Genomic DNA, 24,520 nt, shown 5'->3' on the forward strand with positions numbered 1-24,520 from the left:
CAGAAACATACTTCTCCAATTTCATCGACAAGCCATCGATCGCATGATTAACTCTCCCATTTTCTTCACTCCGAAATGCCTTGTTCGTGTAAACTCCTGATAACGGTATTGTGCATTGTACTGGGGATCACTAGCAGTTTACCACCGTGGCAGTTCTTGTACAGGATTCCATGTTCCGTAAAAAAAACCATAGCTTCCTACATCCAGTGCCTTGATTATTGCCCCGTGTTTTTCGTCCATCTGTTGTCCCGCTTTGATCCAATTATGTTGACTTGTAGAAGCAGCACTGTTGGGTTACGGCTGAGCGCATCTACGTGTTTCATCTGTGCTCCAGGTCAAATTCCTCCAATAGCAACGCCCATCCAGCTATTCGTGGTGCAATCTCCTTCTTTTCCATGATCATCTTGAAGGCGGTGCAGTCAGTAAAAACTTTGAAGGGGATGCCCAATAGGTACACCTTGAATTTTTTCAAGGCCGATACAATAGCAAGCACCTCAAGTTCATACCTCTGATAGTATATGATAATGACATAAAGGATGAGACGGAATCAAATATGTCATGTAAAATTAAGTGCTCCGAGACTGAAAAGTTCGAAAGTACGTTTGATTGAGCTGAATTTCGCGTCTTTTATGACTCAATTTTATGTCAAAATTGATGCTCGTATATGTCAGCCTCAGAGCACCTAAATTTACATAATATTTTCTAAGTGTGTAGTATACAGAATGGAAACTACTTTCACCTGGAAATTTTTGCAAAAGGATGGCAACGAATCCAACTCGACTAGCTCAGTCAACGCGTTCGGATGGTACAAACTTGGGGCGGGTCTCGAACACAATGCCATCTTCAACTTCTCCATTGCTGCACGCTGATCTGGACCGAAAACGAAAAATGCCTCCTTCTTAACAACAAATCCGTACGGTGTTTGGCTATAACGTAGCACCCAACGATGAATTTCCGGAAATATCCAGTGAGTCCCAAAATCTGTTGAACTTCCCGATAGCTTCTGGATTCCGTAAACTTGACTACAGCTCCAGTTTTCTCAGGTGTTGGGCGAATTTGTCCCGTACAGATTTCATAACCGAGAGACTCGATCTTTCGCTGCAAGAGCTGACACTTTTCCCACTTGATACGTAATCCATTCTTCTCAGCAACATCTAGCACCATGTTCAACCGACGCAAACCTTTTTCTTCGTTCTCGGCGGGGAATAGCAAATGGTCAATATAAACCACGACTATTTTTTCTCGAACCATCTGCCGGAATACATCGTTAATAAACCTTTGAAACACAGTAGGCGAAGTGCTCAAACCGAACGGAGTTTTTAGAAATTCAAATTGTCCGCATGGAGTGACGAACGCGGTGTACTTCGCACTGTTTTCAGCCTAGAACGTCCAACGTCGTGAAAACTTTGGCTGAGTGTAGATCATCGAGAATGTCTCAATTAGGGGAAGGGGAAATGGTCCTATACTATCATTTGTTGAGGCAACGATAGTCAATACAAAGACGTCTGGTTCCATCTTTGTTGGGCTGCTAAATGCCAATGTGCTGGGGCGGATAATGCCCTGTTAAAGCCAATTCTCAACCTGAACTTGCGCTTGGGGGTAGCTGCTGAATAGGAGAATCATCTTTCAAAACAATCTTGACATTCACTGTTGCATCAACTACCAGCTGTGGAGAGTAATTTACAATTTCCTTTGCTTCTTCATGAATGTCCCAATTTTGAATGTGGACTAATGCTTCGTGGGCATTGTCCTGTACCACAATCTTCATGGCGAAAAGCTCATCCTTCGGTTGAAACTTTGCTCTTTCGGCTGTAGCGGTCACGTCTCCTTGGAGAAGCAGATTTCTCCCGAGTAAAACTGACTGAGGCATATCCTTTGCTTCGAGGATGTCGAAAACGATATGTAGAATCACGTTTCCCACTTCCACCTCCATGCAACACTTACCTAACGTAAACGCTTCCTTTGTGTTCCCCGACAAGTCAAGTATATCTCTCCAATCTGCGCGCAGTAACGAAACATCCGACCCTGAATCGAAAACTGCGTTCACCGATATATTAGCACAAATGTTCGCAAATCAGTCAATCCTATAGAGTCGGCCATTTCATCCACTTTTCAACCGAGTACACTTCCGTGCCACTAAACCCATAAAAAGCTGATTTAACTTGCGTCACCGTTAGATACTGGCCTCCGATCAATTGCCTTCTGTCAGCGCGAGATGCCCGACCATGATAACCGCTTACGTTTGTCACACTCTCACCGGTACCCGAGCAAAGTCGGATATCAAAATAATGTCAAAATGGTATCAAATTATGTTTTTGAAATCATATTGATGACATATTTTGATACACTATTTTTTAATTTCAGTTGAATTCATATTTTGATATTACACTGGAACCTCCATTTACGAACCAAAACGGGGGTTCGTAAATCGAATTAGTGCGTAAAAAAATCTCGTTATTTGGGATTTACTTCGTAAAAAGAAAACTCGTTTTTTGGGATTTACTTCGTAAAAAGAGGTTTTTGAAAATATTGTCAAATACCCCACAATATGAGTATTTTTGGAATCGAAGTGACGTGTAGGGACCGAAAATCGATGTCTGACGCCATTTTGAAATCCAAGATGGCGGCTTCCGCTAACAAAAAAACTTCGAAATTCTATCAAATACCCCACAATATGGGTATTTTTGAATCGGAGTGACGTGTAGAGACCGAAAATCGATGTCTGACGCCATTTTGAAATCCAAGATGGCAGCTTCCGGTTACAAAAAAAAACTTGGAAATTCTACCAAATACCCCACAATATGGGTATTTTTGGAATTGGAGTGACGTGTAGGGACCGAAAATTGATGTCTGACGCCATTTTGAAATCCAAGATGGCAGCTTCCGGTTACAGAAAAACTTGGAAATTCTGCCAAATACCTCACAATATGGGTATTTTTGGAATCGGAGTGACGTGTAGGGACCGGAAACCCATGTCTGACACCATTTTGAAATCCAAGATGGCGACTTCCGGTTACAGAAAAACTTGGAAATTCTGCCAAATACCCCCACAATATGGGTATTTTTGGAATCAGGGTGATGTGCAGGGACCAGAAATCAATATCTGACGTCATTTTGAAATCCAAGATGGTGGCTTCAGGTTACAGAAAAACTTGGAAATTCTGTCATATACCCCACAATATGTGTATTTTTGGAATCGGAGTGACGTGTAGGGACCGGATATCGATGTCGACTTCCGGCTACAGAAAAACTTGGAAATTTTGTCAAATAGCCAACAATATGGGTATTTTTGGAATCGAAGTGACGTGTAGGGACCGGAAATCCATGTGTGACGCCATTTTTTTTGGATTTCAAGATGACGTCAAACATAGATTTCTAGTTCCCTACATCTCACTCCGATTCCAAAGATACCCATATTCTGAGATATGTCATAGTTTTTCCCAGATTCCCATAATCGCAAAAAAAACTAGTTATTTGGAATTTACTTCGTACAAAGAAAACTCGTTATTTGGAATTTACTTCGTAAAAAAAACCCTCGTTATTTGGGATTTACTTCGTAAAACGAAACTTCGTTATTTGGGATTTACTTCGTAAAAAGAGGGACGTAAATTGAATACTGCGTAAAAAAGACTTCGTAAACGGAGGTTTCAGTGTATTATGATATTTCTAAAAAAATATAATTAAAAACAAAATTTTATATTTTATGAAAAGAGCATCCACATTTATCACACAAATCTACTTTTTTTATTTTTTTTTTCTTTTCTTACGAGTCAATCAGGATGCTTGCTGTTTTCTTTATAAACATCCCAGAGACAATTATGATATTTACAGTTAAATTTTATAACATTTATTGATCAATCTTCTAAATTTGTCGAACCTCTTAACGGAATCCTTTTATGAAGAGCTTTGAGTGTGTTGGTTTATTTTCTTTAAATTCCGTTATAATTGCTTATCTTTTGACAGATACGCGTATTTCGTCTACTACTTGCAGACTTCATCAGTGCCAAGTTCTCAACACCACTTGGCACTGATGAAGTCTGCAAGTAGTAGACAAAATACGCGTATCTGTCAAAAGATAAGCAATTATAACGGAATTTAAAGGAAATAAACCAACACACTCAAAGCTCATCATTTATTGATATTTAACTACCTGAGGATTTAAATTACCAATCGATATAAGATAAATCTCGATAGAACTGATTGAAATATAGGTTTGTTTTTACTTTGAATAGATGAAACCTTATTGATAACATTTTTTGATTTTGAATCTTGATATCAACCAATACATTTCAAAACATTCAGATTACTAAATTTGATATAATGATATCAAAATAATAACTTTTTTTTTCCTACGATAGTTATAATAACATATTGATTACTTATTTTGTTTATTATTAACGAAATTACTGATATCAAATCGCATACATAGATTTGTTATCAAGAAAACATGATTTGTTATCTTTTTAATATCCTTGATATATCATTTAGATCTCATTTTTGTTATGATTGCTGTTAACTCAACCACACGGTAGGCAAAACATATATCACATATATCACGAACGCTTATATCAAAATATCAAATTTAGTTTTCATTTTGTTTTCATTCTCTGCTCGGGTATCGTTTTCCGTCTCGTCCATAACATTTTCACCGATCGAACTTAGCGCATCACAGCGAACCGAACCAGTGTCACCGATTTCGCGATCGTCTTCATAACCCGGAGCACCACGATTTCCGTCGGCATTTTCACCACGTACACCACGATTGCGATTAGGTGTACTTGCCACCGGTGGCACAGAATACATACGACTCATACGAAGTTCGTTCGAGAAGCGAGTTTCTATTGTCAACCCTCAGGGACTGCATTTCAGCACGCATTTCACTCATTTATTGAGTGAGATTTACGATCGTCGCACTCGAAAAATTCTACTGGTCCACAAAACAAGCGAACGTATTGTTTTGATGCATGTTCATTGGTGGTGAATTAAACATATGGTGGCGGAAAGGAATAATTTCCAAAAGGGTCATCCATTTGATCTCCCTCACACTTGACCAAACTTGAGAGAATAACCAACTTACACCGAAAAATATGAGCTATTCATTTTACCGCATTATTGTTCTAGCAGAGCCTTTGTAGTCTGGAAACAAATCAAGGAAAAAAAGAGCTTTTGTGGAATACTCCATAATCAGTTCCAAATGCTGATGCACGCTTTTGTGAATAAAGTTCTTTCTGCACTTTTGTGTAGTTAGAAAATCACTAGTAGTGTATTACAATATCTTGGTGCTAAGCGCTACTTCGATTAGCTATGTCACTGAACTTAGTTCCAATTATAGCTATTAACCACTAGTTTAGTCCAGCGTTCTCGTAGTGAAAAAATCACTTTATCACTAAATCCAACATTCTCGATTTCCAATTCCCGGACGAGCCCGCAAAATGTGGTTTTTAATGAATCCCAACCACGAAACCGTTTTGGGGAATGGAATTCGGATTAATATGGATGGGTGAATACGTAGCTTTAAAATCAACAATTTATTCTTAAGCCGGGAATCACAATAGGACCGGTCCATTGCACTTCTGTCCGAGTACTGCTTACTCGTTATCATATCTGCTATCACGTCGGGAAAAAGTCACTGATAGTGGAACCAGAGAAAATAGAGACCTCACTCAAAATGCAATTGGCTGGTCCTTGGGTTGTTCAATTTCTCAGTCTGACATATATGTGAGGCTTAGTGAAGATTGATAGTGGACCCCTTCCTTTTGTTTGTATATATCTACCATAGAACTAGATTGAATTTCATCCCAATCGGTTCAGAGATCGGAAAAAAAAATCCGATGAAGGTAAACATATGAAAATTAAGTGGTTACACTATAATCTACTTTATAAATCGTTCTACAGAAGGTAACAAAAGTTAACATTCCAGTCAATAAGTACCATGCAAACAACTTATTACCTTTCTAAAATTTTATCAAAAAAAAATCCCAATTCCCGGACCGTTTCCCATTTCCTGGGAAGACAAATATGGCTGGGAAATGGAAACACAACCCAAAACATACTAAGCACTAAATAGTGATTTCCTAGGGGTAGTCAATCGACTTTTTCAAGTAGTTGAACTTGAATCAGTCAATTTGGTGGCCCGATCGATTGTTTTTTATACAGATGGTTCAAGATTGAACAATCAAGTGGGAGCAGGAGTAACTGGCCCAGGGATAGAAATATCGGACTCGGATCTTCTCATAAGTTCATCGGGCCAGAATCCATTTGTGGCTTATCGGCTGCATCTCTTAGAATGGAGCTAAAAGCGTGGGAATCTTCAAAAGTGGAGGAAAACTGGAAGAACACTTCTATTGCTAGGCAGTCGAAGCGATTCATTAATCCAAACATTTCTGTGACCCACAAAATCCTGGCACTTTCTAAGAAAGATCTAAGTATATGTGCAGGTCTTATAACAGATCATTGTCCGAGCCGTTATCACTTGAAGCTGATTGGAAAACTTCAAGATGATGTATGTCGCTTCTGTGGCATAGAAAAGGAAGACTCTGAACATTTGCTATGCCACTGTCCACCAATTTTCAATAAAAGGCGTAAGTTCATCGACAAGGAGCTGATAGAACCCTTTGACATTTGGAGAACAACTCCCAGTACGGCAGTGCACTTTATTCGAAGTTTAATGCCGTGCTGGGATAATGCTGTTAGTCAAATGATGGCGATCACTCCTAATAAAAGTGATACGGCATCTTGATATAGCTTATGAAAAAAAAATGGAGAATATATCACAATAGATCAGAAAAATGATCGCAGTGATGAAAATATCCGCCAAGGAAAAAAAAGGGTAGTCAAAGCAAGCATAGCCTGGTGTGAGGGAATATTTGAATAGGAAAATTAGTTTGCAACTTATAGGTACCCTATGTACGGCTGTTTAAGTAAACTCAATACTGAATAGGATTTCACTAATTTCTTCATAAATTGTGACCTATTGGAAAAAGAGTAAATTTCAATTAATAACGAGTAATTGCTAGACACCGCATAACCTCACATAACAAAGATCAGCATCTTGTCAGAGATGAACCAGCCCAAGGCTGAAAATCTCTCTAATAAAGAAAAAAAAAAGATCAGTATCTCCCACCTTATCACTCCCATTTAACATTGAAGTAGTCAAAAAGCTACTATACTTAGAATGTCTAACAAAAGAATTAACGATCACGCAAGACACATGATGATACGAGAAGATAAATAGGAGTTATAAAACGAATAAATATGCGTCTAATTATGTCGATAATGGCCATCGTTATCCTCCGCCTTCCCTCAACAAGGCAACCGCACTCCTCGTCCTAACCTAGCAACGGTCTCGTCTCCATATGAATCACCCAGATTTCCCAGCCAGACGCTCTGTACCTGATTCTACGCGTATCGCCATTAACATACTGATAAATAATGCAAGAATTCGTAGATCTAGAACCAGCCGAAACGGGAATTCAGCTGGGAACGCTTATACTAAATGTGGTACAGCATCCCAACAAAAGCGTCGATACTTTGCGAGACTTCTCTTTCACCGGGAAATGCTGTTGCTGTTGTATCAGCAACCACCTCCGGTGCTGGGGCAAGTGATGAGATAGATAGATTATTAGAGGCGTCATGGAAGGAGAGGCATATCCTTTCTTCATATGGAAAGCTTCGTCAACTTGGAGCTGGCACATGTGAGAAAATCGTGTAGTAATCGGTTAAGGACGCTCATGGCAGTGGTTTAACTTCGTCATGGTTTGCGCCAAACGAACATCTTTTTTTTTCGTTGATTGTTAATGCATCCCGGAAGGATTGCAGGACAGAAAGCGTAAAAGAGGTATGGTCGCTTTATAAAATTGAACTTCACGGGCATGGTGTCGAAATTCCCAACGGTCAAGCTACCTATGAAGACACTTAAAACCATCAAATCCCGATGTAAAATCATCAAACAAGCACCAAACGGTCTCGCAAACGTAAGATAAAGAGCATTCGTCGAAGTAGCGAAACGTACCCGCCATGGTTTCGTTCCCTTCCTCAAAGGGAACTAGAGGTAGAACGGGTGATAGACTTTCATCCATTATCTTCAACTGGTGCGGCGTAACGTGACCTACCCGCGTGCGGTTTCGAGATTACTTCTGCATGACAAAATAGGAGAAACGGTATCTTTTATGATTGTCTCCTGCCTCCTGTTCCAAGGGCCAATTTTCCGTTGCTATTCTTGTGGGTGGTTTTTGTCGACAATGGCCACTAGCAGGGCAGCAATAAGAGCACCCACTTAGCACCCGGCCCCGCATAATGATGCTACTTTATTATTCAGCGAATGTGGCTCTGTATTCGTTGCCGTTGTCGTCCTAGTCCTAGTCTTCCCTGTGTTGCCTTTTTATTGGGATCGCGATAAGGTAGTCAACAGCAGTACAGTAGTGGCTCTTTCAGCCTAGTGGCAGAAGTGGACAAATGGTTGACACAATAATGGCTAAGGACGCTTGGCAGTTTGATAGCTAGGGGGAAGCTTGGATCAGTGTGTGTATATTTGAATTAGGCCTATAATGATACGGTCGATACGGAGCCTGTCAATTGTTCAAGATAACCGATTATTAATTATGTACATTATATGAGCCTTCTATTATGTGTTTCTATGGAGGTTATCGTACACACACTGTGGAATATAGTTAAAGTTAAATTTCATGAATTCAAGAGGTAAATGTATGTGTCAAAACCACCCACAACCAAGCTCAAAAGCAAACCTGTTATACTATAGGAAATGTTTAAACCCCAGCAATACATCATTAAAGTGATGTAAAAAATATTCACGTTTTTGAAACACCAACTCTGGAATATTGAAGATTGCGTACTGAGCACACAAATCGATGGCTCTTGAGAAGTTTGAATTGCTGCTCTGTTCTATAACCTATTTTCGCTCTCTCCATCGACTGGAGATACTTTTTCAATGGAAAGACTTAGGGAGCGAAGCATTGCCGGAACTGTTTCTGCATATTGACGGTACAAGAGGAACTCCAGTGAGCATTTCTTTTGCCAGTCCCTGTAGTAGAGGTTAGATCTAATTTTCCAATGGGTTCTTACCAAAATGAAATATTTATATTACAGATTATTTTTTAATTTATTTACCCTTACATGTGTACCGTTGGATTTGATTAAGTGTCACAAATTGTCAGTGTATTGTTAAAAATATTGCACTGCTTCCTGATTACAAACCCGGCCTACGGGCATGCTTGGCATGCACAGTTGTACAAACGAACTGCTCATTTGTTAATAACTTTTCACTCAGTTGTTGAAACTAGTTTTTCTTTAAAGTAATTAATAGATTCGGATCATCGTGTACTATAGATATTAATTTCATCATTTGAATCAACACCAATGATTTTTCAACGTTAAGTCCGAGACGTGCAGCGAGCATTTCTCACTTCATTTTTACAACGCAAAAACAAATACCGTTTATTACTAGAATTAAAATCTACTTTTTTTTTACGTACCTATAACAAGCTTAAACTTTATTCTATCTACTGTTTCAAAAGAACTATGTTTCGTCAACTGTGTACAAATTTATTAGCAAATGAGCAGTTCGTGACCAAAACTGTGTATGCCAATCATGCCTACGGGTTTCAATTTCGTACAAATACAAGGAACGTCTTGGGATTTACTTCGTCATAAGGATGAAGGTAAACATGAAGTGGAAAAATGGATTCGCTTTGAGTGCGTCTTTTGTTTTTGAGATCAAAGGGTGTAAATATTCATACTTTGCGCTCTTAAAAACCTTGAGCTAAAGTATCGTACCAAACGTATAACTGAATCGTTAGCGCCGAAATAATGGAAATATTTGAGACATTTTAAATACCGTGAAGATTTTTATTTTCCGCAGACATTTCAAGTTTTGTGAAGACATTTGAAGTCATGAATTCATTTGGAAAACGACGCCGGTGGTTTAGTTGTTAGCGTGATTGCCTCTCACCCTAAAGGCCTGGGTTCAATCCCAGTCAATGCAACCGGGATTTTCTGAGGCATAGAATCTCTGATAAAGGGTAGCTGTTGATCCCCGGGCTATGAGTTCTAATGGGTCGATAGGTAGGGGTCAAGGTGTGGGTGTTACTTCTCTGGCATCGGTAGCATTGGTACTCGGTACGGAAAACAAAACTGATGGAAAACGATTTACTAAGCGGCATACTAGATGCGAACTTCTTGAATCTATGAGCTATATATTGAATTCCATATAAAAAGTCTGGACATCTACGTGAAGCCCACACGCAGACTAGTGTCGCGTAATGAGCTAATTATGAACTACCCAGCCCACAAATTAGAAGACATTCTTCACCTGAACAACTTTCCCGCAGACGGAAACTTTCTTTTTTAAGATATATTTTTTACAGGACTTGAACATTAGCGCTACATAGTGAGAAACTCTGTGCTGCTATTCTCTAAGCAATCTGTGCAATTTTTCCGAGACAGTAACCTTTTATATGGCCCCGATGATGTGATATTCCATATGGACGTCTTATCCCAAGAGGTGGCCAACCTTACCCCGCATGATTTTTTCTTTCAGTATTTAGTCTTTTTTGGATCGAGATAAAAAATCATCAAATGAAAAGGAAATTTTGTGTAAATCAATGTAATTATGGAAGTACTCTTAAGATCAATATTCACTCAAAAAATCGCGTAAATTTTATTTAGTTTTGGATTTATTTTGCTTCAAGCTTAGGGTCGCCGTTTTACCCCGTCGTTCCCTACACATTTCGAAATATCGCACATTATTTCAAATCACAGTTCTCAAAAATTTCTAGTGCCATAGATTTCAAAAATTTATTTGAGTACAGTATCTTCAAAATTTTCAAAATGTAAGAGCCCTTAAATGCTAAGAATTCTTAGACATTTAATTTATTTTAAATTAGCAAAGTTAGGTATTCCAGCGTTTTCAATTTATCATCCATCATCAGGTTATTCATATAAGATCTCAAATTTCTGAAGTAAAAACATATCCAAAGTCTCACAATATTAATGTCTTTACAGGATTTCTTTGGAATTTGTTTAAGAATTTCTTTACATCATCTAAGAAATTCAACTTGGGACTCCTTATAATAATTTTCTGAAAACACTTTTTTTTGTTTCATTAATTTTTTTAGTTTAGTTTTTAATTGTATATACATAATCTCGTAAAATTCTTTCTGCAATTACCTGCCTGCTAGTGAAGTAACAATTTTAATTCTGAATATAAGTAGTGAATACATTGCTAAGTGTTTTATAAAATTCTGATCATTTTGGAATTTTCCCCAGAATTTGGTAAGTAGTTTTTGTATCTGCTCAGAAATTCATGAAAATAAGCTTCAGAATTCTTTGAAAACTGCATGGAATTTTTTTCAGGCTGTCCTAAGAGTTGCCTTGGAAACTAACTCTTAATTTAGCCGGTGGTGTAGTGGTATTCGTGACTGCTTTCTCACCCCAATAGATCTGGGTTCAATCCCAGCTGAGGTCGGTGGGATTTTTCTGAGGCATAAATATCTCTGGTCACGTCTTCCTTCAGAAGGGAAGTAAACCCGTTGGCATTTACTAGTAATCAAAAGGTCATCATACTACTCCTTGGAAGTATTCCATAAATTTGACTTGAAGTTCTCCTCAAAACTAAAAGACTGAATTCCTATTCAAAACTCTTTTTGAATTCCCTTTAAGCTCGCCTTAAAATTCTTCTGAAATGTTCAAGGAAATTCCGGAATCATAAATATTTGCATCAAGCCCATGAGCCTTGAAATTGTCTAAGCTTCATTATATACCATATTTGTTTTCAAATCAGGGATCTTGGAAAATTAGAAATCTGATATCTAAATCCCAAAATCGACATTGACAGTTATGGCACTAATGGTCCTTCGCCAAAAAGCTCACAATTGTCATTAAATGCAAAATTTCCTCCACTTGACGTTAGACTCTATGCTGTTCTGTGTAGAATTTAGAAAACAAATATTTTAAACATGATTAAGGACGTATGGTCAATTAGGGGGGCACTTTTGCAGTAACTGGCACCCTTTGCCAAGGTTAAAATCAATTTCCTGTTGGTCAGCAATAAGTCTTGTGAAAAAGCAGGGTTATTTAAAACATTTCCGTTTGCCAAATTTAAGTGAAAATGGAGCAGATCACTTCAATTGCGGTTTCTTGACATTTGATGCAGTTTATTAGTTTACCGTTCTTTTGACGGTTTTAATTAACGAGTACCAACGCGCGCACAACTTAACATGGAACATGGACTTTCTCTTACGTGCGAAATGCCTGGCTGGAGATTTCCAGCCGGGTCGCAGAGAATACACTTGATTTATTGAGAATGTCGAAATGCCGAGATGGGTAGTCCCATTCGGGTCGAGCTCAAAATCAGAATCACTGTTTATTGAACATGCTTATCCTTTTATACAAATTAGGTTACATTGGTTTATGTGTGGTAGAGTAAGATATCTATGGTTTGGAGTGAGACGACTGTAGTGACATATAATTTGTCTAAAATTGCTCATCCTAGCATAATCGATAAGTTTACATGTACTTTACTTAAGCGCTTGGCGTTGTCATCCGAAACCTTTCCTGCTGCGCGAACGACCTCGGACCGCACTGGTAGGGTGGAGAGAGACGAGAGCGCGCTGAAAGTCCAGTATCGAGTGGCTACCCAAGCAACACCATTTGTTGCTCAGCGAGTAACAACAACCTTAGTGTGACTTAATGAAGGTCCAAATTATGGACAACGCATCGCATATAAAACTTCATTGTACCTTAAAAAGCGCAGAAGGTGGAGTCTCTTTGCAACTTATGATTGTTGCAAAAGATGTTGCAATTCAGTTGCAAGTAACATGATATTTTGATTACAAAAGTTGCAAATGAGGTTTAGACTGACTTAACTGAAATGTTCTACTGAAGTGTTTAAAACAGTACAGTGATGTTTTCTAATACTTATGATTGATATTCCTGTTTACCAAATAAATGCATTGAAATATTTTTGAGTGGAAATACGGAAAAGGAACACTAGTGTTTTTATCTGGACTGAAAAATCGTCCACAGAGTTGTCTTTGTCAAAGTCTTTTGAATAACCATATACAATAATTGACTTTAAAAAACTTCTATCTAGTCCGTATTTTCAAACACATCAAGTTTTATGGTGAAATGTAACATGTTACTCCAATTAAATAAACGCGCCTTCTGAAAATTTACAAATTGATGCCACAAATTTGCAGCTCAAAAATGTATCGAAATAAAATATTGCTCACCGCAAAAAGAAAATAACTCCAAACTAATGGAAAACATTATAACTGCAATAATTGATTCATGTTTTATGTGAATATGGTGTGAAACATGCATAAATTGAATAAAAAATTCATTATATTTTATTTTTGGTGGATAACATATGGCTGCCAGTCTCACCAACTGTGTACATAGCGGGTCAAAATTTTCAGTACATGCATGTATGGCAGTAATTTATTAATGTTTTAAAATTTATCTGTGCGTGTGTGTGTATGTGTGCATGTGTGTAAGTGGGAGGGGGACTCTGAGAGAAACTTTGATATCAATTATTGAAGGAAATTTTTGGTAATCTTGTAATCTTATGACATGATCAAGTGGCTGTTTTGAATGTATCACTGTATTGTGCAGCGTGACACGTGACATAGTAGCAATGATTTTTGTTCTGAGCAGTTTATTTAGCATTATCATAAGACACAGACAAGAAGACATGGTCTCATAAAATGGTATCGAATAGTTTTGGAATAAAATTCCATCCATAAAACAGCTATTTTGGAATCAGTCAACTAACTCCGGAGATATAACCAAAATATGTTCCGAAAAACACAAATGTTGGGAATGTTGTTGTTTTTTGACAATATTGAACAAAAATGGACTCGTAAGCCACAAACCATTTGCGGAATAGTTTACCCATCCAGGATACAGTTCGTTTATGAAATTTGTACACGGAACAAAAAAACACTGATTTTCATATAAAACTGCGCTATTGGAAAATCCTTTAAAACGTACACACCAAAAATCTGAATCGAGTTCCAGTAAAATGGATTGCTGATCTGCTTCCAGCAAAAGTAGTTTTTACTGACCAACCAGCAATCTAAAAATTTTTGCTGGAAGCTCAGTAATATGCATGATCTGTAAATTATGGGATCATTTTTATGTTTCACATTCCCACGGCATTTTTTTTAGAATTAAGAAGTTAATTTTTAACAGTATTATATTGCTCATGCTTGAGAAATTCACTACGAACCAGTAAGTAAGTGCAATAAGATTATCACTACGTGAATTAAACTAGGTTTTTTTTTTATTTTGATTTAAGCTAAAATCCTTGCGAGAAGTACTTCTGAATCTTTGAAATGTGTTATTACACAGATAAAAATTCTGAATTTTAATTGTGATGTAAACATTCATTCACGTAAACTTGTATTTCATTTCATGCAACCGAGCAACTTGTAAACAATATTGTTTACAAATATGGACTTTTGTATACAATATTTGCTACATGGCATGAAATGTCTCAGAACATTACATGATTTATAATGTAAACTTATATGGTATGTGACGCTCCATTTATGTGCATCATATTGAACAGAAATTTACACTACTTTTTCGAACTGTGTACAATGTGAAAAAGCACATGGATTATTGTTCCACAAAGCAATTGTAATAAAAATAGAACTTACCGAACTATACACAGTTCGAAAAAATAGAGTAAATTTCTGTTCAATATGATGCACATAAATGGAGCGTCACATATCATATACGTTTACATTATTTATCATGTAAAGTTCTGACACATTTCATGCAATGTAGCAAATATTGTAAAAAAGCCCATCTTTGTAAACAACATTGTTTTCAAGTTGCTCGGTTGCATGAAATTAAATACAAGTCTACGTGAATGAATGTTTACATCACAATTAAAATTCAGATTTTTTATCTGTGTATACATATACCTAGATTATATTTATATTTAACTCCTAATTTGAAACAATCTATAGAAAAACAAATTAAATTGCTGGTGATACAGTAAAATATGTAATATGCAGTTTTACTGAACAAACCAGTGAACTATTGCTGGTTTTGCAGCAATGAGCCGTCAAATGAGCTGCAAGATGTTTTGCTGAAAGGATTGCTGAATTTCCAGCTCGGCAAAGTCCAGCAAACGTTTGCTGGTTTACGGCAATAAAAATAAGTGTGTATATTTTTTCTAGGTGGTAACTTACACATAACTTTCATTTGATTTTTCAAAGCGATATCTTCATTGGACATCCAATGAATTTTATTGGATTTCACCTATACAAATTACGTGAAATATTGATTCAGTCTATGGTTCCATAGAACGCTTTTGAATTGTTCTGGAAACGATCATCTTTTTTTCTTTTTTTTTTCATGCAAACCCATTAATGTGTAAAAAATACCCATTTTCAAACCATGTATGCAGCTGTCAAAAATAAGGGGAATTTGGAAATCATAAAATGGGCGAAAAAATACCCACACAGATAAAAGTTCTGAATTTTAATTGCGATGTAAACATTCAATCACGTAAACTTGTATTTCATTTCACGCAACCGAGCAACTTGTAAACAATATTGTTTACAAAGATGGACTTTTGTATACAATATTTGCTACATTGCATGAAATGTCTCAGTACTTTACATGATATGTAATGTAAACTTATATGATATGTGACGCTCCATTTATGTGCATCATACTAAACAGAAATTTACACTTATTTTTCGAACTGTGTAATCGTTATGCATTGTTTACATTTGGCCCATATACGCTTCCTGAGATGAACCAGCCTAAGGCTGAAATAAAGTTAAAAAGAAACATAAGCCCTTTCACAGGTTCGGCTGGAAGTGAATGAATTTATTAAAAAAAATCTAATGATCCATTAACAATTATTTACTTATTTAGAAGCAACTAAATAAATAAATAAACAAGCTTATATTGCACCAACCACACAGTTCGAAAAAGTAGTGTAAATTTCTGTTTAGTATGATGCTCCTCCCATTTTATGCATGCTTTGAGAGGTCATCCAAGTAGTACATTGAAACTGTTATGTTTCATTATTGAGACCTAATGTTTAACAAGCAACAAATTTGAAACACTTTTGTGTCAAGATGTATTTCATGTACCATTTAAGGGATTTCTGGGTAACTTAAATAAAAAAAGTAAAAAATTGACGATGTTTTCTGTGTTGCTTGGGTACACATATGGCTCGTTTAGAATTGCATAATTGCATTCTTTTTACCCGGGCGTTGCCTTTGCTGTCCGGGGTGAATGAATATTTACTGTTTTGGTTGTTTAGTTATGTCAGAGAATGGAGTATCATATTTGTTAATTTGTATTTTACTGCAATAGGGAATGGTATACCACATTAGAACTGCTTTGAAATTCGCTCATCTTACTTGTAATTGCTGAAAACTTCTCTCATGTTTCCTAAAACATGTTTGAAGTTTCCAGAACTTCTATTAATATAACTTTAATAAGCAGTTTTCAAGCTGACAACTTCATAAATCTGAGAATAATTAAGAGATGTTTTGGAAAGGCCAGTTCAGGTAAAATTTCTTATTATTTTCTAAGACTTTGTTTTAGTTTTATAAACCTTTTTTGAAGTTGCATACATATTCTTTGAGGTTCCGTAAAACTTCTTTGAATTTACATAACCATTTCATTGAATCTTCTAAAACTTTTCTAAAAGTCTTACGATCACCTCTAAATGGGGCCACCCTTAGCTCAGTCGGTAAAGGCACAGCTACAAAGCAAGACCATGCTGGAGGTGGCTGGGTTCAATTCCCGGTCCGGTCTAGGAATTTTTCGGGTTGGAAAATTTCTCGAATTACCTTGGCATAAATGTATGATTGGACTTGCCACACAATTATGCCAATGCAAAAATGGTACAGGCATCTCAATTAATAATTGTGGAAGTGCATCTAGAACTCTTGTTGAGAGCACACAGTAAGCTAATATACGATATGCAATAAGCTTGAAATGCGAAGAAGAAGAAGAAGATCTCCTCTAAATGTCTGCTCTATAGTTTCCGAACCTACCCTTAGTCTCTAATCTAATGTTCAGTAATGTGAGTCAACTTAACAACCCCCTGCTCCCCATACCTCTTTCGATTCGTATTAAGGTCCTCAAAAACTATATGTATGGCCACGTGTTCCGCGCATACCTACTGGCGTGCATATAAGCTTGTAGGTATGCGTGGAACACTAGGCCAGCAATAAAAAAAATAATAACTTCTAGCACAGAAGACGAATCTTGCGATCTTAGACAAAGTTGTTGTGTGTAGTTTTTTAATCTCAGTCCCAGGTTTAGTAAAAATTGAGCGATTTTCGAAACTTTAACACACAAATTAATGGTTCTGTTCTGATTCTCATATATTTTCCCATACAAACTTCAAATCTTTCCCACAAATCCAAATCGTAATCGAATTCGTTCAAATTTGACACAGTTGCTGGATTAATGTCCTTCTCGACGAAATCCTCCCGGCTGTAGTGACAGCTTGCCAAATCAGGCCAAAACTTCAAAATTCTGCTCTGTGTGCCTTAATAAACGGTAGAATGCATTTTTCCATGCACCCTTGCCTGAAGGTGTACAACTTCGAGTCCATCTTCTTGTTTGTGGCGAAAACCCATGTTTTCTGAGTTGTTTGCGAATACAATAAACTGTACCTTGGGGAAACGTGTAGGTGGTCTAAAATGATAGGGGAAAAGTTGGCTTCGGCAATACCTTAACCTATTATCGTCAGGGGGTAAACAACGTCCTTGAGAGCTCAATTTTGACATGAGGATACATTGTGTTTCAAAGCAACTATTGGCCAAATTTGAGTGCTTTAGGACTTTGTTTACCCCTCTGACGATAATAGATTAAGGTATTGCCGAAGCCAACTTTTCCGCTACCTATTTAAAAACTTGGAATAAAACGATTGATGTTCTCAAATGAACTTGTACAAAACCTTACAGATGATTTTCCAGCTTATGTCCTTGTTTTTTAGACCATTTCACTAAAATTTGTATCTTTTGAAATAGTTCGTATCCTCTCTCTCTTCTTCACATTTCAAGCTTATTGCTTATCGGATATTAACTTATTGCGTGCTTAGTGTTCTAGATCCCCTTCCACAGTTATTAATAGAGAGCTTTCGAAGCCTGCACCATTTTGTCATTAGTATAATTGTGTGGCAAGTACAGTCATACTCTATGCCCAGGGATGTCGAAAAATATTCCAACCCGAAAAGTTCCTAGACCAGATCGGGAATCGAAACCAACCATCTCCGACTGAGCTATGGGAGGCCCATTCGTATCCATCGAAGTAATAAAAGCAGACTCATTGAAATTCCTTCAACAAACATTGTTTGGTTTGACCTTTCGGGTTTCCCGTTTTTTTTTTCCAAGTACAGACCTTACGTCACTTTGCAAATTTCATTCCCAATCCTCCGGTAAACTTCTTTTCTGACCGATTTTCCCTTTCTTGAAGGCATTTAAAGTCAGCACAAATCTTCAAAGTCATCGAAAAGGGGGAAATTTTGCAAAGTCACCTCGTATTGTTTATATTTTCACGTCACCTTTCCGTGGTAAACTGTTTTTTTTTCTTGGTCTGTATCTAGATTGTCTTGCCAACACAAAGTCAACAGTCATCGGCCGTAGATCCCCGGTGGTACCGTCTTTTTGGTGTGTTTCGAAACAATATGTACTGTTCACCTCCCACCACCATCGACTGATAACGAAGGGGGCTTTATGTTCATTTTTATCTTTCTTAAACCCAAGAAAGATTATATTGACCGTGAGGTGAAACCTTCATGGGTTACATAAATCAAATATGTAAGAAGGGTTCCGTCCTACCATAGGGGGGATACCTTACCAATGACAATAAAAGCTTCCGAATGGCTGACGGGAAGAGGACCTACCCAAAAGTGTAATGACAATGGAACGGCAACGCACACAAGATAATCGTCCTCGTGGGAATTGATAACAAGCTGACGATTAGGTTTTCGTTTTCATTCTTCTTCGAAGGATACGGCACTTCAGCCAGCAGACTGTGCGGTGGCATGATATTTCACAATTTCTTTCATCATTCGACCTACAGACACTAGACACAGAGCCATAAGCAGTAAAGTCTCGCCATCTTAAAGGCTTACGTGCATAACCTGGAACGAAGCAAGACCAGCTTCCGCGCTCCGGTGGAAGTGGTTGACAAATATAGGAAAGTCAGCTGAAAACAACTGGACATCGTCATAAAAAAAAAAACGAAAGGAGACAATCGGTTTCAGGACTTTAGTGGATTTCATTTGCTATTTCAGGGGCAAAAACACGATTCGATAATAAATTACGATGAAGGCTTAATCGGTATGTGTTGACAGTCCGAGCAAATTGTTCGGAAAGAATAACTCATCATTAATAATGAATAGCTTGTTTACTAGATACATCACTTTTGGAAAAAAAAAAGTTACTACATTGCACTTAACTTGCCAATCTACTACACACCATAAACCCTATTCAAACACCGTGGAAATATGTCCGCCCCCGTCGTGTCCCGTAAACTATCATCAGATGAAATTACCGAGCCAACAACCGCTCAAAATCCGTTACAATCATTTAAATCAATTACACGTAACTAATTTATTCGCAATTTTCTATTTCTCTCTTTCCATGTTTTACTTACGAATCGTGGTGATGCTGCTGCTTCCGTCGTGGTCCCGTAACCAGCATCATCGAAGCATTTGCCACCAACAAGGCCGAACGGCGACGCGTAGAGAAGGCACTCGACGTTTCCGGACTGCCCTCGGGGAAGGGCGACACGCTGGCGCTATCCAAGTTTCAATTCGAGGACTTTTTCAATCTGTACAAAAATCTCACCCAAAGAACCGAAGTGGAGAAGGTCTACGATGAGCTGTAAGTACACGATGATGGGGAGGGAGGAGGGCGAAAAAGGAATGGAAAACGGATAAAGAAGTCGCAACAACGTTTTATAGAGTCCTTGTGCCGGGAGATGATTGCAATGGGTGCAGGGAAGGGATCTGGGTGAGGCAAATGCAGAGTGACTGATGCAAAAGAAGATTTGTTTTTTTTTCTTCCTCTCGCAACTGACGACGTTTTCCAACCGTACAAAGATCTGTCTCTTGAAATAGTATAGCTTATTCTATTGTATTTGTGTACCGTTCGATCGAGATGTAAAGCGTAATCCCTGGGAGTGAGTGGAACGCGTGACCGGTGTGAAAGTAAAACTTGTACGATTTTCATGTAAATTGCTTGCAGGGGATTGAAATCGGCAGGGTTGAATTTGGAAATGCAAAACATAAAAGAAAGCAGTAGTTACAGATTGCATCTGCTAAAGGGTGTCCACGATGAAATTGCCACACACAAAATTGATTCGCAAAATTCGAGTTTTCATCCGATTGCCATCAAATTTTCAGGGATTGAGAAATAACTATTAAGCTTCATTTTACCATTTTACTCGTATTTTATTTACAGTCCATACGCAAATGCCTGCACCTTGGCCTTAACCCCGGCCATAAGATTCTGCACAACCTGTGAATCAACCGTTTTTTGCATGTAAACCCATACTTTCTTCAGTTCCTCGACTGTCTTCACTACCTTAGGTCGTTTAAGAAGGTGCTGCTTCATAATCGCCCAGTACTTCTCGATGGGGCGGAGCTCCGGAGTGTTGGGAGGGTTGAACATTTTCGGCACGAAATTGACCTTATTGTCCGCATACCACTTCAGCACGTCCTTGGAGTAGTGGCATGAGGCCAAATCCGGCCAGAAGATCGTTGGGACGTTTTGGACCTTCAGGAGAGGAAGCAGCCGCTTCTGGAGGCACTCTTTTATGTACACCTGTCCGTTCATCGTGTCCTGGGTCACGAAAGGTGCACTCCGCTTCCCGCACGTGCAGATGGCTTGCCAAACCAGGAATTTCTTCGCAAATTTGGACATCTTCTGAGTGCGGACATGCTCCGGAACGCTGAACTTATCCTTGGCCGTGAAAAACAGGTTGCCGGGGATCTGTTTGAAGCCGGCCTTCACATATGTTTCGTCGTCCATGATGCAGCATTCAACTTTCGTCAGCATGTTGAGGTACAACTTCCTGGCACGGGTTTTGGCGGACTTGTTCTGCTTCTCGTCGCGATTAGGGGCCTTTTGTACCTTGAACGTTTGAAGCCCAGCCTTAGTTTTGGCCTTCTGGACAAAACTTCGGCTTAGGTGCAGCTTCTTAGCCACATCCCTAACGGAGGCGTTCGGATTTCGGTTGAAGGCCCCAACTACGCGGTTGTGATTTTTGTTGTTGTACGGAATACTTTTTCCTTCACTTCTGGGCTTCAGATCGGTGGTCAACCGTTCCTCGAACCGCTTAATCACTCGCGACACCGTGGAATTCGCGATTCCCAACGTTTTAGCGATGGAACGATGCGAGAGATCCTTGTTCTCGTGATGAATGCGCAAGATTTTATTACGCACGAGCTGTTCTTTCGACTCCATTTCCGCGAGTTTTGATCACGGGACTTCAAAACTTGCAGGATGTAAATAATGCTCTATGAACTAAATCCACCCAAATTTTCATTAAATTCTACCCAACGGTTAAACAGTTAGAGCAATTTCATAGTGTGGCAATTTCATCGTGGACACCCTTTATTGATGCCAGATGGTGTATTTTAAGATACAATAAACAAGACTTGATTCACTATTCAGAAAGTGTTCCATGGATGAAACAATTTGTGAGAAAATCATCGCTCTAAAATAGTTTTTCTGGGTCTTCTTACTACTTCTTACTTCAATAGCTGTTATTGTTCGGTGTAATGTTTTTTTTAAACGAACGCAACAAATCAGAAGATATTTCACGGATGTTCAAAGGATTTAATTCAGAGATGACTTGTCCAATTAAACTTCGTTTTCATGGAAAATTGAAGAAATTATAAATTTTACGTACATCCCTGAACATTTTCGACGCAACACATTGATATGGAATTTCGATGAAGCAAGTTTTAGTTGGTCATCAATAGTTTTTGGTTTTCTTACGTATAAAGTTTCAGTACTCATAAACTACGCCATCACCATACTATCAATTAAGGTGCCCCAAAATTATTATATTAGGCACCAGATTACGCTATTACGTCAATATTCCCCAAAAAATTTGCTTAGAGGTTGCACGTTTAAATTTTCTGAAACAAGTCATTTTTAAGAACTATGTCCCACATAATGCGTTGAAAGGGTGGAAAAATTACTCAAATAAATTATCTCAAAACCAAGGGATTATAGTTTGAGGCCCGAAAGCCAAACTTTGTTTTTGGTATTGATCTGTGTCGAAATACTTTATTGTCTTTTGAAGTATCGTAAAACGGGGTACCTTTGATAATGCGGGTAACTTTGATAGTAATCATTAAAAATTTACTCTCTGTGCTTTTTTCCGAATTAGAAACATTGGTTTCATATTGTAGCTTGCAGTATTTTTGTTGATATAGTATATAGTTTTTATATAGTATGTTCCATATTTTACAAATATATTGTTTTTCGCCTGTTTAAAAAAGCACTCAAACCATCATTTATGAAATGTATTTACGATATAGCCATAACAAATTTAATGTTGTCTTCTTATTACTTACTTACTTAACAATCCTGCGCAGGGGTGCAAAGGGCCTTTGTGAAAGATTTCCATCCTGGGCTATTACTAGCTTTGGCCTTGAACTGTGCCCAAGTCGAATTTCGGTCAACGTTCTTAATTTCACTGTTTAGACGCAACTGCCACGAGCCTCTTGGTCTGCCTCTGCTGTGATGTCCTGCTGGATTCCAGTTCAGTGATTGCTTGCAGATTTCTTTTCCGCTCCGTCGTAGTGTGTGACCGACCACTTCCGTTCACGAATGTCTGTCTCTATCGGCTTCTGATGGCATAAACGATGAAGCTCGGAATTTGATGTCCAATTGTGGGGCCACCAGGCACGAATTATTTACCGCAGGCATCGGTTGATAAACACCTGCACCTTCTGAGTGTTTTCCGCTGATCCACATCATGTTTCATTGGCGTATAACAGCACAGACTTCACGTTCGAGTTAAAATTCGGATTTTGACGCGTTGACTGATCTGATTCGCTCTCCATACATTTCGAAAACTGGCAAAAGCAGGCTTCGCCTTCTTAATCCGTGCACCTATGTTGCTCTTGGTGCCGCCGTTCGACGCTATCTGGCTGCCAAGATATTGGAAGCTTTCGACTTTCTCCACTGCCTGCCCAGCTACCGTGAAATTGGAACGGTTTTCCGTGTTGACATCCAACGATTTGGTCTTGTTGACGTTGATTCGACCTGCTTCAGAGGAGCGTTCCACAAGGTCGTCGAGCTTACTCTACATGTCAGAGCGCCGTTGTGCTAATAAGGCAACATCATTAGCCAAATCAAAGTCGTTGAGATGCTCCATAGTAATAGGCTGCCACAGCAACCCACGGTTCGGTACACGGTCAACGGCTCCGCCCATGATCTCGTCGATTACGATGAGGAACAGTAGCGGTGATAATATACATCCTTGTCCCACACCCGCGATTACCCGAATTGGGTCAGACAAAGCTCCGTTGTGCAACACTGTGCATGAGAAAGCCTCATACTGCGCTTCGATGAGGTTGACGATCTTATCAGGGACTTCCTTGTGTCCCACAAGTTTTCGTTATTTAGCCGGTCGAAAGCTTTTTCATAGTCAATGAAAACCAAGTACAGGGTCTCTTGGAACTCATTGACCTGCTCCAAGATGATGCGGAGCGTGACAATATGGTCCACACAGGATCTTTCAGCACGGAATCCTGCCTGCTGTCGTCGGAGAGTCGCGTCGATCTTCTCCTGTATCCGATTGAGGATAACTTTACACAGAACTTTGAGAACAATACACAGTAGCATGATGCCTCGCCAGTTGTCGCATACAGCTCGATCCCCCTTCTTGGGGACTTTTATCAAGACGCCCTGCATCCAGTCGGCCGGAAAAGTCGCGGTGTCCCAGATATTGACGAATAGTTGATGCAACATTTGTGAGGATAGCATGGGGTCAGCTTTGAGCATCTCTGCTGATATGCGATCGACCCCCGGGGCTTTGTTGGACTTCATACTTCGGATGCTTCTATCTCCTGCAATGATGGAGCTTCAGTGTTGACGCGAGTAACGCGCCTCACCCTTAGCGGATCATGACGAGATGTTGATGGTTGGTTGACCGTTGAAACTTCGAGAAGTTGTTCAAAGTGCTCAAAGCAACGTTTCAACTGGTCAGTGGGGTCGGCGAGCAACTGTCCAGTCGCGTCTTTCACAGGCATCCTTGGGTTCATTCTTGCCCCGCTCAGGCGTCGTGAAACATCATAGAGGAGGCGGATATCGCCAGTTGCTGTGGCTTTCTCCCCTTCATCAGCCAGGGAGTCCACCCACGCTCGCTTGTCCCGTATACAGGAACGCTTAACCTCCCTCTCTAGAGCAAAATACCGCTGACGGGCCTCCTCGGGTCCTTGCTCGCTCTATCGCGGCTTTTGCTTCCCTCCGCTCCTCGATCTTCCTCCAGG

The 24,520-nt window shown here is 38.9% G+C and overlaps 1 protein-coding gene across 5 annotated transcripts in view; it reads left to right on the forward strand.

Annotated features, from left to right (window-relative positions):
* The window catches only part of Plc21C (Phospholipase C at 21C), a 363,494-nt gene that overhangs the window by 304,393 nt on the left and 34,581 nt on the right, over window positions 1-24,520 (forward strand). For all 5 annotated transcript variants that reach the window (XM_065228987.1, XM_065228988.1, XM_065228986.1 and 2 more), the window contains one exon: window positions 19,707-19,892. In XM_065228987.1, coding sequence (XP_065085059.1) covers window positions 19,707-19,892 — 186 coding nt within the window. The remainder of the gene's footprint in view (window positions 1-19,706; window positions 19,893-24,520) is intronic.

Source organism: Ochlerotatus camptorhynchus, unplaced genomic scaffold, assembly GCF_037179485.1.
Source record: "Ochlerotatus camptorhynchus isolate MF236.1 unplaced genomic scaffold, CSIRO-AGI_Acam_v1.1 ptg000305l, whole genome shotgun sequence".
Lineage (NCBI taxonomy): Eukaryota > Metazoa > Arthropoda > Insecta > Diptera > Culicidae > Ochlerotatus > Ochlerotatus camptorhynchus.